This window comes from Malaya genurostris, chromosome 3, assembly GCF_030247185.1.
Source record: "Malaya genurostris strain Urasoe2022 chromosome 3, Malgen_1.1, whole genome shotgun sequence".
Lineage (NCBI taxonomy): Eukaryota > Metazoa > Arthropoda > Insecta > Diptera > Culicidae > Malaya > Malaya genurostris.
Window position 1 is genome coordinate 177,908,750 of NC_080572.1, and position 17,803 is coordinate 177,926,552.

Here is a 17,803-nt window from a genome sequence, read left to right on the forward strand (position 1 = left end):
GGCTGCTCTAAATAGCAAATTTGATAAATTCAGCTGTAGCTCTGACAAATAGAGGGCTAATCTAAAAACAAGCTTCAAAATCCACTGCCGAAATTTCCAGAGTATCACTATGAAGGCCAAATGGGATGAAAATTTTCACCACCTTGGGTCTCGAATAATCTCCGTACCTATCATAGTAGCGAAACAAACAAACAAAAACTAATAAAACCGACCCATACAGTCACCTGTTTTCGCCGTAATCCGATACCAACACACTGTAACCACGCGATGTGCACAGCGCTACACGCTGACATGTTTCGCAATGAGACCGGAGAAATTTTCCTACCCTGACTGCTTTCATACTACGGCCGTGTGGCGTCGCTGCTCAGCCGAACGCTGTGCTCTCGCGGTGGATCACGACCTTCTCGCATCCGCGGTGTGGTGGTAGTTCGAGCATGAAAACATCAAATTATTCTCGTTCTCTTTTTTATCGATTTTCTAAATACAGTTTCTCTTAATGCCCGGCGTCGAATGGTGCCATTCGGGCAGGGCTGACAAAACTTTCCGAAAGCGTTTTTTCGGTGTTCGATTTGCATAGAAGCAAATCAAAGTAAACTAGAAATGGTGAAGGGTTACACGATGTTACGCTGTTTAAAAAATGTTGCAGAAAATGTGTAAAATTAATCTAGTAAGCCGAAAACTAGATTAATTACAAAGTACAAACATTTTTCCTTTTATGCTGTATTTCAATATTTTTTAAAACACTCAGCGCCGAAACTCGACTGGCAACAGCCCTGGTTTGAAAAGAAGAAAAACACTGGCCCCCCGAGTACGCATGACTGTGTGCAGCAGTGTTTGTATCGCTGGGTGCGGGTGCCACCGATCCGGCAGTCCAAGATCGGCTTTTCGTCCGCAGGAACGAACCGAACCGTCTTCGCCGCGGCCGTCGTCGATAGTACTCTCGCGCATACACAAGCAAACGCACGGACAGCCGCAGCTCGTTCGCATTCAGTGTAGAAGCAGCTTCGCCAGTTTGGTTTGTTTTCGTCGGAACGGTCACCGCACCGCAGTCAGTCGGCAATCGGAAGGCAGTGTGAGTCGCGGTGTTGTGCTTCGTTCGTTTGGCTTCAAGATTATGTGCCAGCAGCAGCAGCCGCACTCGGGTGATATTTATGCCGCACGTTTCGATAATTGTCAAAACCAACAATAACAACAACGATCAAAAGAGTGCAGTGTGTGTGATAGTGGTGTTGGTGGTGGTGGTGGTGGTTGTGGTGCTGGTTATGGAGTGAAGTGGAAAAAGATGAAGTAGTGGTACTGTGCCTCTCGTTCGTGTTCGTGCCGCGTTTTCGGCTGTTTTTGAGCTGAAACTCGTCGACTGTGAAGTATTATGCTATTCGGTTGATTTCGCTTTTCAGTATGCGGTATGATTCTAACTCTTTTTAAGTAAACTTTTCTTTTACGTGAGATAACACCTTGGGATTCAATATAGGGATCAATTTGCAGGAACTCGAATGTTGTACGACCATAAGGGTTGAACCTCTAGGCAAATAAATTTTAAGATCAGAAATACGACAGTAAATAGTCTTTAATGAGACTCATTATTTTGTGATTACAATAATTAAGTTAAAGAATTTTGAATTGGCATCGCAAAATTATTTAAGCTCCAAAATAAATGCAGTATTAGTATTTTCTACCGATAGCTTAATAATATTCCGTCAAAAACTTTAAAAGATTCAAACAGTGGTTTGAATCCCATCTCCCGGCATTCTTCCACTCTCATACAGCAGTGTAGTCCTGCGTCAAAAGCTAGAACATTTGTACGATTTTATTAGACATTCATTAAATTTTATGTAAGGAAATAAATTTTAATTGAATTAACCACGATCTCCACACCTTTTTTTATTTGTAACTTTAATGTTCAATGTTTTTTCTCTCTCTCTCTGCAGAACCACGATGCCACTGAAGCTGTTAATGAAAACCGCAACCGATTGGAGCATCTGCATCGAGACGGTAAAGCACTGACACCGCGCTCGTAAAACAGGCAAAATCTTAATTCGCAGTATCCCTGTGTCGAAGTGAATCGTAAACAACTGAAAATTGTAAATTCCTAAACAACAACACACATATACGTACACAATGACAACCGCTTCCGCGTTACATGGCGGCTTAGCCGAGGCTGTCGTCACCACCTTGCCCGCGACGACGCAAGTGACCGCATTTCAAAGCCGAACCAATAGGAGAAAAGTTAAGGATTTTAACGACAGCGTAACCTGTTCGCTCTGTCGGGGCTATCTGATTGAGGCTACTACCATTAACGACTGTCTACACACATGTAAGTACCAACGTTGATGGTCTTCTATTTATAATTGCAGCATTGATGTTTCTGGCGTCGTTCACCGCCGTCCCAAACAGAATGCGAGGCATACTTTCGTGCGATGATTGGCCGTTGGATACATGCTAGAGCAGCCGGTACTGGCACTCGTAAACATTCAAACTAAACACAGAATGTTTGAGGAATTTACGAAGTAACATAAAACCATTATGTCTTTTTCGCCAAGTATACCAACAGAGGCTACTGAGAACGTTCTCTCGTTCCATCTTCAACTCATCAGTGCATAGCAGTTCATGTCAAATTGCTACGTCATTCAGCAGTTCAATATAAACCGATTGGTAGACGTAAAGTTCTGTCTACTTCATCTTGTATCGACGCATAGTGTCTTTACTGATGATGTCCCGAAAGTAAATAAGTTTTGACATACTGATCGTTTTTCTGCTTCTAGTAATCGATTTTTGCTAAGCGTACATGACTATTTAAAACTATTATTCTACTCATTCAGGGTTTCTGGGATTTAAGATAAGAAATACATTTTTCTATGTTTCGTGTTTGATTCTTCAGATCATCGCAGTTCATGTTGAACTACCACTCAATTTTTTTTGTAACGTTAAATTGCTGGATAAAGTACAATCATAAGATAATCAGTCACAATAGATGCCAAGCAAATTTCCACGAATGACGAAGATTGTTGTTTCAACTAACAAATAACTGCCCATTTCATAAGCTCTTTTGTTGTGACAGCTTGCTTGATCAGGCCATGATGTCTTTTGGATCCTATACTTTCGGTTTTAAAGCCTCAATCTTCTCCCAAGACATTTGCGAATGTAGAATCGGTAGTCAATGTTTTAGATGTGAATGCTATAAACAACAGAAACAAACAGCTTGCTAAATTTTGTCAATCAGAAATGTACTAATTCATTCAGGCGCTCATCAAAAATGTACTAATTCATGCATTATCATTGTGGTCTAGCACTTTTGAAGAATTATATGAGTTCAAACTAGCTCTCTTCAGGGTGCTTTCTTCTATTGACTATAAAGTTCCACGGCTGAGGTGAGCCAAAATCATTGCAGAAGTCGCTATTTATGCTTCAAAGTATAATAACTTCCGATATCTCATAACTTATTTATACAGATCCTTTGATCCATTCGACAGATAGTTCTTAAAGTATTACCAAACATCGCCAATCAGTTTCAACATCGATGTCGCAGTTTCATTCCTTTCCGTGGAAGCGAAAAAAAAATGCGTTTTGTCGTTTAAGTCGTTTACCAAACATCGCCAATCAGTTTCAACATCGATGTCGCAGTTTCATTCCTTTCCGTGGAAGCGAAAAAAATGCGTTTTGTCGTTTAAGTCACTTATACCATTACATCTTCATAAACGGAAGTGACAGCCAATTGCTCTTCGAATAATAGATTTCAAACACACCTGAATTTATTAAAATAAGTTAGACTATATCCGAGAAAATTGAGCTGAGAAAAAAATACGTTTGGTTCTGGAATTCGATTTAGAAGCCAGTTCCAAAACTCTGTTTTGGAGTTCAGATCAAAAATTTGTTACAGAGTCCACATCTAGAATTCACATCTAGAATTCACATCTTAAATTTTGTTCCAGAATATTGAATTTTGTTAAAAAATTGTTCCTGTATCTGAATTCTGAATACCAATTCCGAACTTTAAGTCAAGAAACCAGATCTTAAAATCTAGCTCCAACTTCTAGAATTAAGTTTAAATTCCAGAGTCTTACTTCTAACTTTTGGACCTGTATTTTAGAACTATGTTCTGAAACTGAGTTCTGAAACTAAATTCTATACCTAAAATTTAATTCAGAATTGAGGTGGACCAATATTCAGCACCATGGTACTGTTGCGTTTAGTAAAACTAAATATATTAACTATCATGTTCTATCCATACTTCCAGAGGGTGATTTTGAAAAAGGCGCCCCATAGCCAAGCAAGACTTATTCACGTTAAAACCCTTCACCAACATCAGTAACAACAAACCTGATATCAAGCGTGAAACGCTCAGGCCGTGGTCTCATTTGGACGCAAATCGCATTCAGCTGCTAAATACTGTAAATGAGCTCTAAAACTGAATTCTGAATCTATACTGTTCCACCTGGATTCTGAACTTAATTTCGGTTTTAGCATTTAGCTTCTAAATTTTGTTTCAAAATTCTATCTCAGAATTTAGTTCCAGAATTCAGAGCCTGCGTGCTGAAACTGAATTCTGGAACAAGGTTTCGGAACTAAATTCAGCTTCGGAGTTCAGCAACTGATTTTTGAGTCTGTTGAGACATTTTTCATTTATTCTAACCAGCGCAGATGACTTTTACAATTAGTAAATAAATTAATAACGAACTTTTTAGTATTTTCTTCGATCGAAATTATTGTAATTCGTATCGTGTGTACCTCTACAGCTGGACATTTTTAATGTGGAACACATTTTTGTTTTCTATATAGGGGTGCAAACTAGAAACTCAAGAAAAATACATGTAGAAATGTGGTCAGGTTTTGAACAATTACAGCTCAGTCAATTTTGTATCAATTATTGATATCATGTCACCATTTGATTGGAAATATTTGTTCATAGCCATGTATTTTTTATTGTATATCATTGAAATGTTGATTAATAGTTAGCAGTGTCCTATTTTGCATGCGAAAAATCTCCGGCATACCGGATTTCCCTGCCATAGTTGACGGTTTTGAAGGAGTAAGCGATATATCAAAGGGAAAGCATCGCTCTGATTGGTCAATCGATGCAAAAGCGAAGATGTTGGAAGCACGCGAAGCTATAAATATAAGCAAAATTATAGCTAACGTTTCAGTCTTATGCGTAACTTGCTAGAGGTAGGTTGTTGCTAGACAGCAAGACAAAAAGTGCCATTAAACGATTTGAAGCTTTAATTGTCATGTCCTGACATATAATTGCATACATTTGAGCTAGTGATGTAATTTCGTTGGCTAAAAAACAAATACAAATCATGACAAATATAGTCTATATTTTGGGTTCGCGTGTTCGGTGTTGGTTCATAATAAAGACTAAGCAGACTCTCGTGTATTTGCGGATTCAAAAGTGTGACGATTAATTGAAAATGTCGATCATTAGAAATTTTGGTTACCAACCCCATGGGGCTGATCCTTGAAGTTTTTTACTCTCTTTCACCATGTCATATTGGGAAAGAATCATTTCGTCGAAAATCGTTTCGTCAAATGTCATTTCGCCGAAAGTCGTTTCGCTGTATGGGTCAATGTGCCGAAAGGATAATGTTGAATACATAACATAATACCTTATGATAAAAAAAGAACCGCTGTGTGAACTGGCGCATTATCGTGAAATTCAGCTTTTTTGGCACCAGCCGAGAAGCGACGCGTTTCAAACCCAAAACATCAGTAAAAATGTGTTCGGCTGATCCATAAGAGATGCCCAACAACACAGCAATCTATCTAATCGGTACAGAACGATTTTGCAACACGATTTGCTTCGCCGATTCAATGTTTTCTTCAGTAACAGATGTTGTTGGGCGGCCAGGGATCTCATCATGATCCAAGCTTATACGACCACCTTTGAAGCGTTTATACCACTCGTATGCCTGTGTTTTTCCTAGACACGATTCACCAAAGTCCTTTTCTAACATTTTCAACGTTTCGGAACACTTAAATCCATTTGCAACACAAAATTCGATGCACGCACGTTGTTCTAAATTTTCATCCATTATAAAAATCGCCACACGAAAATTTTTCAACTTCTTTGTATAGACGCCAAACAAAAACTAATCTTACGATATGCGTCAAAATTTGACAGAATGTGTATAAAAGTGTTGCCAACGTTGAGAGAATAAAAGTTTACCGATTGGACAAGCACGGGAATTTTAAAATTAAAATTCCGGTTCTTTTTTGATCATAAGGTATATTAGTAAACTGCAAGTTCTTATTGTTCATCAAAAATATCTCTTTCTTTTTATATCTCCTGGATAATAGATTTTCCCAATTTTAAATAAGATATTTTTTCATCTGCACTCAGTTATCGGAAAATATCGCAAACAATTGCCTTATAGGTACACTAATTAAGTCAACAAGTTTTTTTTTGGGAATTACGTTCTGAGGATCACGAATAAACCTACAAAAAATATTCAAGTCTCTGGATCATTTTAAAAGTACGATTGTAGGTCAACAAAACAATAGTAAACATAATCGTTTTTATTTGTCTTTTTTTATCAACTCCAATCACGATATTAAGACTAATGAAGAACTCGGCGAAATTACCCCTTCGGCGAAATGACCCTGATCCATCTGGTTAATTTGTTTGTTGAAATAAGTGTGACAATATATCAACTTATGAGATTATAAACTTATTAGATATGCAGAAGTGTGAAGATACGTATTAATTTAATTCGTTATGTTATGTTTTTGACATTACTTACCCATTTTTTATCGCCAATTCCTGGTGCGATTTCCGCGTCCAATGCTTTTATCCGGTTTTTGCATTCATAAATACTTGAATTGGTTTTTTAAACTATGTTCCTTCTATCCAGCTTTCCTTTAATGAACATTAAGATGCTGTGTCGGAACAAACCCTAAAAGTGGCAGTTCTCGTGATATTTTCTCATCAAAATCAAATAACTCAGATTTGCGCTGTTTCATTCGCTCATTAAGCATTTAAAAATGAGATTGTCGTCATTTGACAAATTGAGTCTTTATGAATTGCATTGAGTAATTAGGTCACCTGTAAAATACAATTTTTGTGTGTGTAGAGCTCCAGTGCAACAACCGACTTCGAATGTATTACACCACAAACTGATTGGCGCGGAAATCTGACGGAATTGAGTAAGAAAAAGTGAGCTGAATTTTCGACTAGTTTCTTTCTTCTTTTTTATATTTGGCTCGTTTTCAGGCTAATGTTTTTTCGAATAAGGAATGAATATATACTTACACAGACAATGTCGAAGATTAGTTCTCCCTTGAATTCCAACATAAATTGTTCATAAAGAGAGAGCAAAAATTCAATGATGTTCATAATATCACTATTAATCGAATTGACCGAGAACTCAAAAACGAGCAATCGAGTAAGAATTCATAACTCAGTCTGTTTACAAGACCACGTGTGGCCGCGCATAAAGTCAATTTTACACTGATGAAAATTGATACTATTGAATCAAACGAGGCAAAAAGTTTTTAATTTAATTAATTACGAAAACCTATATTTGCTCCAACAGTAGGCACATATTTCAATTGAACTGTGTTCCATCACTACTTTGACTTTGCAACTAAATCTGCAACATCGCTAGTTGATCTCAATTTATCACAAAACAACTGCGAAAGGCAACAACGTCGAACAGGGGAAAGAGGAACATTCATTTCGCCTGTCCCCTGCATAAAAGTTCCGAACAGTGAACACACGGTTTTGGCTCGGAATTGCAGTTACACCGAGCCAAAAGGCCAAATATGAGCGAAGGGACAGGCACACACTGGTGAGCAAGTGAATAAGCTCGGCGATTACCTTTTAAGGCAGTTTCTCGTTATTTCAATTTTGTTTTAATATTTTCCCTCCGCTTTATCATTATTCACTTCAATGAAATTGAAAATGGTCATAATTATGTGTATGTTTTCATTTATGCTTGCGTATTTTTCTTTGCTTTATGTCAGTCAGGTTTTTGGTTTGCAAGCCGAACGCTGCGCTCAACAATCATTTCAACTTGGCTTGGCACATGAAATCTCAATTATTATTGTCGCTGCTTTGCGTGGTCATTCAGCGTTCCGAGCGACGAGAATGCGCTGGACTGCGCTGTCAACTGTGCGCAGTCTCGCCAACTTAGGCCGTCGGATGGGTGACAGTCATCGTATGTATGCATGATTGTAGGAAAAGGAAAACAGAAGTGTACTCAGGGAGGACGCAAAGGCCTCTCCGAAACAAGTCGATCCGGTCTAGTTGGATCGCAGACGCGAAGGTTGCTGGGATTGGCAATGGATGGACTTTGTCGTCAATAATTTAACTACCGTATTGAGAACTTTTTCCCCTTGGGGACGAATTCCCGACTGTCTAGATGGCTTCTTGATAATTGAACAAGAAGTATGTGATAGCGAACTGTCAGATATCAAAGCCAAATTTCTGCTCATCTCATCCCTAATTCATTTACATTGCGGTTTTGTTGGGAACACTTTCCTGTTAATACTGATTTGCAACGTTCGGCTGAACAGATATGCCACCGGTTGACTCGTCACTAACAGACTGACAGTCCGGTTTTTTTTGTGTCACTGCGTCGCCGTGACTCCACGGTGCCGTCACCAATCTCCACGGATTGCATTGTTATGCGATCTTCGGTCGTTATCATCTGGGATGAATCTTGAATAATTGAATTCTCCCGATGAGCTGCTACCCACAGAGCGCGCGAGAGTCATTCAAATTTGCTCAAGGTTAAAGACATTGAAATGACTTCCAAGCATTCAAGAATTTCACCAATTAGAATCATAATAAGAACAGATTTTTACGATCCTATCAATTGTCATTCCTCTCACCATAGTCTTTGATCAGCCTACAGAAAAACTTTGAACGCACCTTCATCGATTCCGCATTATTCTCTAGAGCTTACTTTTGATGCTCACCAGGAAAGATTACTTTTATGAAGCGTAAAGCATTGAAAGATGTCGTAAAGAAAAAAATATATCACCCTAACACATGTGCCAGCACAAACCAGAAAACGAGTGCGTGAAGATTGACGAAAGATGAGGAGACTCGCTTGCGTGTGCACTGAACCAAAATGTTATGACCACTAATATTATATAAACTTTGTTATTAATAGAGAGTCACATTAACTTTTTTTATTGCACAGAGAACAATATGTATGTTATTTTGACAATAGAAAAGTTATCGGTCCCTTGTTCGTGCAGAAAACTAATGTATTTGTAAAGATCCTATGAATTCGACTAGTCAACCAAAACGAATTTCCCTTATTGTTGATGTAGGAATATGATTTAGATGACGTTGATACGAATAATATGATAGATGACGTTGATACGAATAAAACTAACACGTTCACACTTTTGAATATCTTAAATCCTTCTCATAAGTTGATATATTGTGTGAATTGTACAAGCTTTCATTTCTTTACTTCCAGAAACGGTGCTCCTATACTAAAGTACAACGAAGAAAACATAAAAAAGTTCTTTGATAATTAATTTACATACAAGTCAACTGCGCAAACTAGAATAAATGGAACGTGTAATGCGGGTAACGCGAGAATGCAATGTCACTCTCTGCACCAAAACTGTCATTCGAGCTTTTTAATACTCGTTAACACCAAACCAATTCGAACATGGCGGGCATCTGGTTTTGAGTGTGTTATTCTAATTTACGGCTCATATTCGACCCATCAGTGCGTTAGCAGCTTAAATTGAACTGCTAGTGCTACTTAGTAGTTCAGCATGTACCGCTACTCGGCGGTGAAGTTCAACTGTGAATCAATTTTTAACTTGCACCAAATCTCAATGCCTAATCCGATATTTGCTACGAAACAGGTTTAGTAGCCGTCCTAGTTGTGGAAAATTAACGATTACTTCTCACAAAATACATTTTTGCGTGCCTTTTACTATGAAAATCTTAAGTAAATTTATTGAATCCGTGAAAATGTACATGTAGTAGACGAAATACGCATCTAGAATCCAAAATGGCTACTCTAAAGCTTTCATACTAAATAATGAAGGAACCATATAAAAGAAATATTAATGTTAAGTGTTAAAAATGAATATCATCCAAACAAAATCTTATTTATCATGAAAACCTGGTTTTTTGTCCGCAGCTTCAAACACATAGCCAGCTCAGATACTTTTTTTTTGCAAATTCAACGACAAATCACAAAAAAAAAATTTATAAATCATGCAGACTTTTGCAAAATCGCATTTTATCTCTAAATTTACGATAAAAATGAGAATGCCTAAGGTTTGTGCATTTCAGAGCCTTTCCTTAAAGTCGTATATAAAATATAAGGTATTCTTACTAAGGAATTTAAAAAAACCGACAATACACCTGCATGTTCAAGAAAATATTAACGAAATGACAGTTCTTTCATTACGGAATTTAGTCATTCCGCATAATTTAAATTTTGATCATATAGTTGGTTTAGAAAACTTCTTGATATTTGAATCATTTTGAAATAGATTTAACGCAACATTATACCGACTCTTCATTTTGCTTTATAAACCTTCATAAACCTTATGATCAATTTTGTGCCCGGGGACACAACCGTTTTTACGTTTTACGTTTCGTCTTTAACTCATCAGTGCAGAGCAGTTCAAATTTTTGTGTTTTTGACTATTTCTGGCCGATGTAGGTTTAGTCATTTAGGGGCACAACATTTTTCTAACTCACAAATGACCAATCCTGCATCGGCCAGAAAAGACATTGCACTCCGTTGCAAAACAAAAAGTGTTCTGTAAGTAGCAGAAACTTTACGTCTGCTTAGCGGTTCAAATTGAACTGCCGAGTTTAGCACTAAGCAGTTCAATTTGAAGTGCTTTGCACTGATGAGTCAAAGACGAAACGATAAACGTAAAAACCTTATCATGTTTTAATACTAATGACTGGTACAAGTGTTTATCAAAATTAATAATGGTCATTTGGAACTGACATAAATATAGAGAGAATTTTTGCTTTTCGTTTTGTTGTCTTTGTTCTTAGCCAACTGACAGCTTTTGAAAACAGCAATTTTGTTTACCTACATGACTATGGAAAATCAACAGATATATCAGATAAATCAATGTTTTAGTTGAAAAAACCAGGTAATGAAACATCAAATGAAATACTGCAATTTAATTTCCACACGGTTAAAATAAACTACCCATTTATGTGGATTATTCTACCCATTTCCGACAAAACTGGGAAAACTCATTTGATGGGTAAGTAACATTTTCACAGTAATGGGTATGGAGGGTACGTGTCAAAAATTTAGTAGTTTAATACTCAGTTTTATTTGAAGGAATGAATCGAGAATGAGAAGAAACTTATTCAACTTACTTAGGAATAGCAAAATAAATTAAAGTTATTTAGAGAACTCATTGGAATACTTACTCTTATAAAACCTTAAAAATAGATGATAAAAGTGATAAACTTATTGAGGCCAACTCCTCTTTAGAAAAAAATGAAATGTAAACTCCTGAAGCAAGAAGCAAACGTTGCAAATCGAAATCAAAATTAAAATAATGTTAGAAAGCACTCAAACAGGACAAATAGGAAAGGTATGCACTCGTTTATGTACTAATTCTAATGAACATGTAAAACAAGTCCTCTCGTTGTGTAAAATTCTTCAAGAGTCTTTCAACTATTCATGCGTTCCATTTGACCCATTTATTTAGTTGACCAGCAATATGGATATGGGTATTATTTTACCCAGTTTTATATGTCAAGAAATACCCTACTTTTGACAGCTCGAATTAGTGTAGAAAACGGGTATTTGTAGCACTCATAAATAGTTATTTTACTTTAACCTTGTATAGAAATGTAACAGAATTGCTACAAACTCGACTCGGACAACCTTTTTGCCTTTCTCATATAGAAAGGCTATGCAATCACTGTGAAACCCGACTTTTTAACCGTCATATACCATTCGACTCAGCTCGACGAACTGAACAAATGTCTGTGTGTGTCCGTCCGTGTGTGTGTGTATGTATGTATGTATGTAACAAAAATATGCACTCACTTTTCTTGGAGACGGCTGAACCGATTTTCACGAACTAAGATTCAAATGAAAGGCGTCCTGGTCCCATAGCCTGCTATTGAATTTCATTCCGATCCGACTTCCGGTTCCGGAGATATAGGATGATATGTATAAAAAAATGGAAAAAATATGCACTCACTTTTTTCAGATAAGGCTTCAACGATTTTCACAAACTTAGATTCAAATAAAAGGACTAACTGTCCCATAGCTTACTATTAAATTTTATTAGGATCCGACTTTCGGTTCCGGAGTTACATGGTAATATGTGAAAATTAGAGAGAAAGCGTGCGCTCATTTTTCTCTGAAATGGCTCAACCGATTTTTATAAAATAAGATTCAAATGAAAGGTCTTATAGTTTCCTAAAAATTTCTAGAACATTTCATCCGGATCCTTTTCCGATTCCGGAACTAAAGCGTAATAAGTGGAAAATTACCCATTTTATGAGTAGTTTTTCACAAACGATGGTCCAAAACAGATGCAAATCCCATATAAATGTTTGATAAATTATTCTAGATTCTAGTTTGCAGAGCTGAATAATTTTATTGCACTTAATTTAAAAGCAGGGACTTTAGGGGGGGGGAGGGGTTTGGGTCTTAACAATAAAAAATCGTCATTTTTGTAAATTTTTCCCACAATTATCGTTCAACAAAATAAATTCAAATGTTTTGCATGATAAAAAACATCATTCGAACAACATTTTTGATTTTTTTCGTGGAAAAATATTGAGAAATAAGCCGGTGAAGAGGAATTTTTGAAGACGCTTCTTGAAATCATGATTTGCGGTGTCCACTGTATCTCAGCGCAGACTAATCAGAAGTGAACAAATGAACCCATAATAGTTAGAGAAGAAGTTTTTCTAGACCCCAACGTTTCTGTTTGATTTTTAAATTTTTTTTTTAATTCTTGGTGGTTGTTTGAAGTGAAAACTATGATTTTTCACGAAAAACTCCACCAATTTGTAGCTGTTAAACCTCCCTAAAATAACAAACAAGGAAAAGGAAAACGTTGGGGTCTGTTTTTTTATATGTAGAAGGTGTATGTAAAATTTGAAAAAATTGGTGCAGTAGTTTTTGAATGACGATGGACACGGACTTTCAAAACCTGCTTTCGAGAAAAACGCATTTAAAATTTTTTGTCTATAAAATCAATGGAAACAATTTATTACTCCAGGGAGTCCGTAGGACCTAACACTTTTAAAAAAATCAAATTTTTACTTTTATGATTTATTATAATGAAACATTTCAAGAATGTTTTTTCAAGATTTGAAGTCAATCGAAGTAGAAATCTATTGTCTGTGCGTCGAGGACTTGCTTCTTCGCAGAATGAGATAGCCATAGATAAAGGTCCATAACTTCCAGAGTTTCGTTCCAATTGGCTTGAAAATTTCACAGAATATTCTTAAAATGTTTTACTAAAAGAAAATATAAAGAAAATAATAACTGAATTTTCATAAGTAGTCTGTGAATCACTGATTTTACAGCGTTAAAATTGGGCCAATTCAGTAGAGTTCAATTCTACATCTCCCATTGTACTTTTGAGGAGAATTGCTATAGCATATGTAAACCATTCCAACATCGAAATCGGGTTAAATATCCGAGTGAGGTCGATATGATTTGTAAGACTTCGATTAAATTCAATCTTGTTGCTCAATTTTACTCGAGTTGATAACCCAAACACTAACAAAAAATTCAATGCATTCGTTATTTCAAACCAAGTGGCTAGAATCTAAATAGAATAGATAAAACTGAACGCCTTAGTACTCTAGCCTAGAAATCGCCCATAAACATAAACTGGATCATAAATCAATCGACAGATAATACCGCATAGAAACCTCTCTCAGTTCACACCGATTTCAAGGTGACGACTGAACAAACAGTGCCACTCAGCTCCAAGCACCACACATCATCCTCATCATCCTCATCATCGTCATCACCATCAGCACAATCGGCACCGTCAACACCTCCGCCGGCACTGTAGTGCCAGGAGAAGTGGTGCTTTTTTTTCAACCAATCTCCGAATGGATCTTGTTCTGTGCGATCATAATCCAATCACTTTTCACACAGACTCGACATTTTCCCTGCTGCTTGTTCTTGTTTTTTAACGATCGTTTTATTCTGTTTCACTATTTCAAAAAAAAACCTCATCAAATCGGAAAGGCAAACCACCGCTCTCACTAATATGAGCTGTAGCTAGCTTGAAGTAGGCAGTTGAAAAGAGGACGAAGTAAAAGGTCACACCAGCCAATTATTATGAATGGTTCTTTCATTTCATCCATACACTGGCCCAGCATACGAAGCCGCACTGGCCCCTTCCGATTTCATACTTCTGTCCGTCGCTTCTGTCGTATCCACCAGTGCTTTTTGCTCCGTAGGCTCATTTCTCATCCAGCAAAGTATGCTGTAGCTACACGGCGGCGCTTGCTCCTGTTTGCTCAGCACACAGAAGGACCATCGGGATTTTTTTTTATATTTTCAACTCGACCGATCCGATCCGTTCGGGCGACTCCATTCTAAAATCGGGCCCTAACATCTTTCACCTTCTCTTTTGCGGTTTCGTGCTCCGCAGGCAGCCTCTCGCTCTTTCCTACAGTCACAGTATCTGGGTGAGTTTTGAATAACAATAATAATAATAATAACAACAATAATGATACTAATGGGAACAACAGATTCGGCCTCGGCAATGCCACCAACGTGCAGGCGGCACAACCTTCGTCCATTGCGTGTGGGTGGGGTTGGGATGCTGGACCGATTTTGTTTCCCTTTATGGTGCATGTACACATTTCTCTGGCCGTTTGAAGTATTCTTCTTTTTTTTTGCTCTTGGCGGTAACCTTCGGATTAGCGGAAAGCCATTTGGGACCGTTTCAAGGCGGACGACCAAACTGAGCTCCGTTCATTAGTGATGGGTGACGATCGTAATCGAGAGTGTAAATGTCATCGTTTGAATAGATAAAGAGAAGGATTTGGCCTTTTTCTTTACTTTTTCGAGTTCATAATGTTTGGAATCGAGCTCAAACGATTATTGTATCATTTATACAAAAATTTGACTACGATCAGAGGATTCTTCATAATATGGAGACGCAATGGTTGCTCGTCAAACGAATTGCGTAATAATTCAGACTTAAGCTTTGTCTCTATGGATTTCAATTACATTCTTTTTACCTTTTATTATAAATATAAAAAATAGGTATAGAATTCGCTCAAACTTTAGAAAATTTTTCCGAAGCCCGGAGGGCCGAATGTCATTTACCAATCGATTCAGCTCGACGAACTGAGCAAATGTCCGTGTGTGTGTGTGTCTGTATGTGTGTTGTCAACTAAGAGGTCGAGATCTCAGAGATGGCTGGACCGATTTTGATCAAACTAGTCGCAAATGAAAGGTCTCCCCGTCACCCTGAACGATATTGAATGGTTTTGAGATCGGATGTTTACTTATTGAGTTATACGAAGTTTTATGTCAAAATTTTTAGTATCTGTCACAATTGACCTTGAAAACAGAATATATTTTCAGACTTAGATTCCGCACGGTAATACCTATCCAACAAGCGATAGATTGTTAAAATCCGTCCATTTTCAACGGAGATATCGAAATTTTTGTGTAAACGACTTTTTCCCCTATTTCAGCAGTAGAAGTTTTGAGCGCTGTCTGGCAAAGAAATGCTAGGGAGCAACATAAAATACGATTTTTTATACTGTTTTACATACATTTGTTTCTAAGTACCCAAAAACTGTGTACAGTATGATATTTTGCTCCGGCCCGATTTTAGCACGGTTCGTTTTTGGCAACATAATCTCATCTACAAACTCAGATTCATATGAAAAGTCGTATATTCCCAAACAAGGTTCCTGAATTATGTTTGGCTCCGACCTCTGGTCCCGGAACTGCAGTATAATATGTGAAACGAAATTAAAATTGTGTAACTCATTTTTTTCGTAGATGGCAGAACCGATCTAATATTCAAATGAAAAGTTTTAAGATTCTATAAAACATCTTGTTTTTCAGTCAGATCCAACTTCCTGTTTAGGGGATACAGGGTGATTAGTATAAAAATGTCTATTTCACATAAATTAATCAGGTTTGTCGGGTTAGCAGATTTGGATAGTCGATAACCAAATAAACTTATTTCATTTTTGGTTGTATTCAGTTTTCGTTTCGGAAGCCACCCAAAAATTTAATTCGCACTACAATTCCTCAAAGATGACATTGATTTTCAAACATTTTGAAACAAATGTAAACTATACAGTTACTCAGGTGAATTTGTCTGACTTCGGCTACACCGAATTTCGAATTCCGGTTCCAGTATCGAATCGTTTCTCAAAGCTCAATCGTTTTCTAAAAAAAAGCCAAATCGAATCTCAGAAACAAAAGTTCAAATTAAAACAAATCCCATTTTATCCAATTCTGATCTCCGACTCTGGAATTGTAGGATGATGATTTTTTCAAATTCAAACCGATATAGAAGATGACAATCCCGAAAAGTTTTAAAGTTGGACTCAAAAATATTGCAATTTATTCGTCATATGGCCATACGAATCGGTTTTGGTAATGCTGGTTACTGAATACCGGCTCTTAAATTACCTTAAATTACCCTTAAATTACCCTAAACTCGAAAGTGGAAATTACTTCGACATATCATGGAATGTTTAATAGATTGTTACACTTTTAATCGATTGTTACACTTTTAGACTCAAATTCGATCCGATTTGCAGTTTCGACATTACAAAGTAATGAGTGATTAAAATCTCAAATTGCCACTTAGAACGACGGACATTAGAATAATTTCATGAAATCTGAAACACCGAAGAATATTAATACAAAAAAACATGCGGATTGATAAAAAAAAATTCACTGCTAGGTGGATTAAGCACGTATTTTGTGCTGTTTTAGTACCAATTCAGTGTTTAAAAACAAGTTTCTTCTGGAGATATGGTATTATCCTATAAATTGCAATATAAATTGGTTCTGTTCGAGTAGAAAAACCGGTGGAAACAACGTAGTGCTGTAATAAGGCATTTCTCATATCACTGTGGAACTCTCCAAAACACTTTTTTTTTAATAAAAACAAGAAAGCTTGCAACATAACCTACGAAGCAAAACGGATTTTTACGTTTTATTGCGAAAAGGACTTACTTTACTATTGGGCCCCCATTTCCAAAATTTATCCAGTACAAGAATGGGTAGAACATAATCGAGAATACCATCGAAAATATCTTCAGCAATTTATTGTAACATTTTCAGTGTTATGAGATACCCACAAAAAACGGTATGAACGAGTGTTAAGGTGAAATACAGTGCTAAAATAAGGCACGTCCGATTTCAACCGCACGATTTGATCGAATCATCGCAAAAAGCAAAACAGGATCTTTTTTATATGGAATTACAATTGACTTGTAAGACGTTCACTAAACGAACTGAGCAAATGTCCGCGTGTGTGTGTGTGTGTGTTGTCAACAAAGAGGTCGAGATCTCAAAGATGGTTGGACCGATTTTGATCAAACTAGTCGTAAATGAAAGGTCTCTCCGTCCCCGTTTTTGAATGGTTTTGAGATAGGATGTTTACTTATTGAGTTATACGAAGTTTTATGTCAAAATTTTCAGTTTTTGACAACATCTGTCACAATTGACCTTCAAAACAGAATATGTTTTTAGACTTAGATTCCGCATGGTAAAAGCTATCCAACAATCCATAGCTTGTTGAAATCCATCCATTTTTAATGAAGATATCGATATTTTTGTGTCCGATTTTGGCACGGTTTGTTTTTGTCAACATAATCGTTCGA

At 36.9% G+C, this 17,803-nt stretch overlaps 1 protein-coding gene across 2 annotated transcripts in view; it reads left to right on the forward strand.

Annotated features, from left to right (window-relative positions):
• LOC131435654 (mucin-2) overlaps nucleotides 1-17,803 on the forward strand; it is a 124,916-nt gene that overhangs the window by 61,448 nt on the left and 45,665 nt on the right. The window contains exons 1-2 of one of the 2 annotated variants that reach the window (XM_058603771.1): nucleotides 939-1,403; nucleotides 1,929-2,314. In XM_058603771.1, the coding sequence (XP_058459754.1) occupies nucleotides 2,119-2,314 (196 nt within the window). In that variant the 5' untranslated portion in view covers nucleotides 939-1,403; nucleotides 1,929-2,118. Of the gene's footprint in view, nucleotides 1-938; nucleotides 1,404-1,928; nucleotides 2,315-17,803 lie in introns of those variants that run through there. The other variant, XM_058603770.1, reaches the window with a different exon arrangement.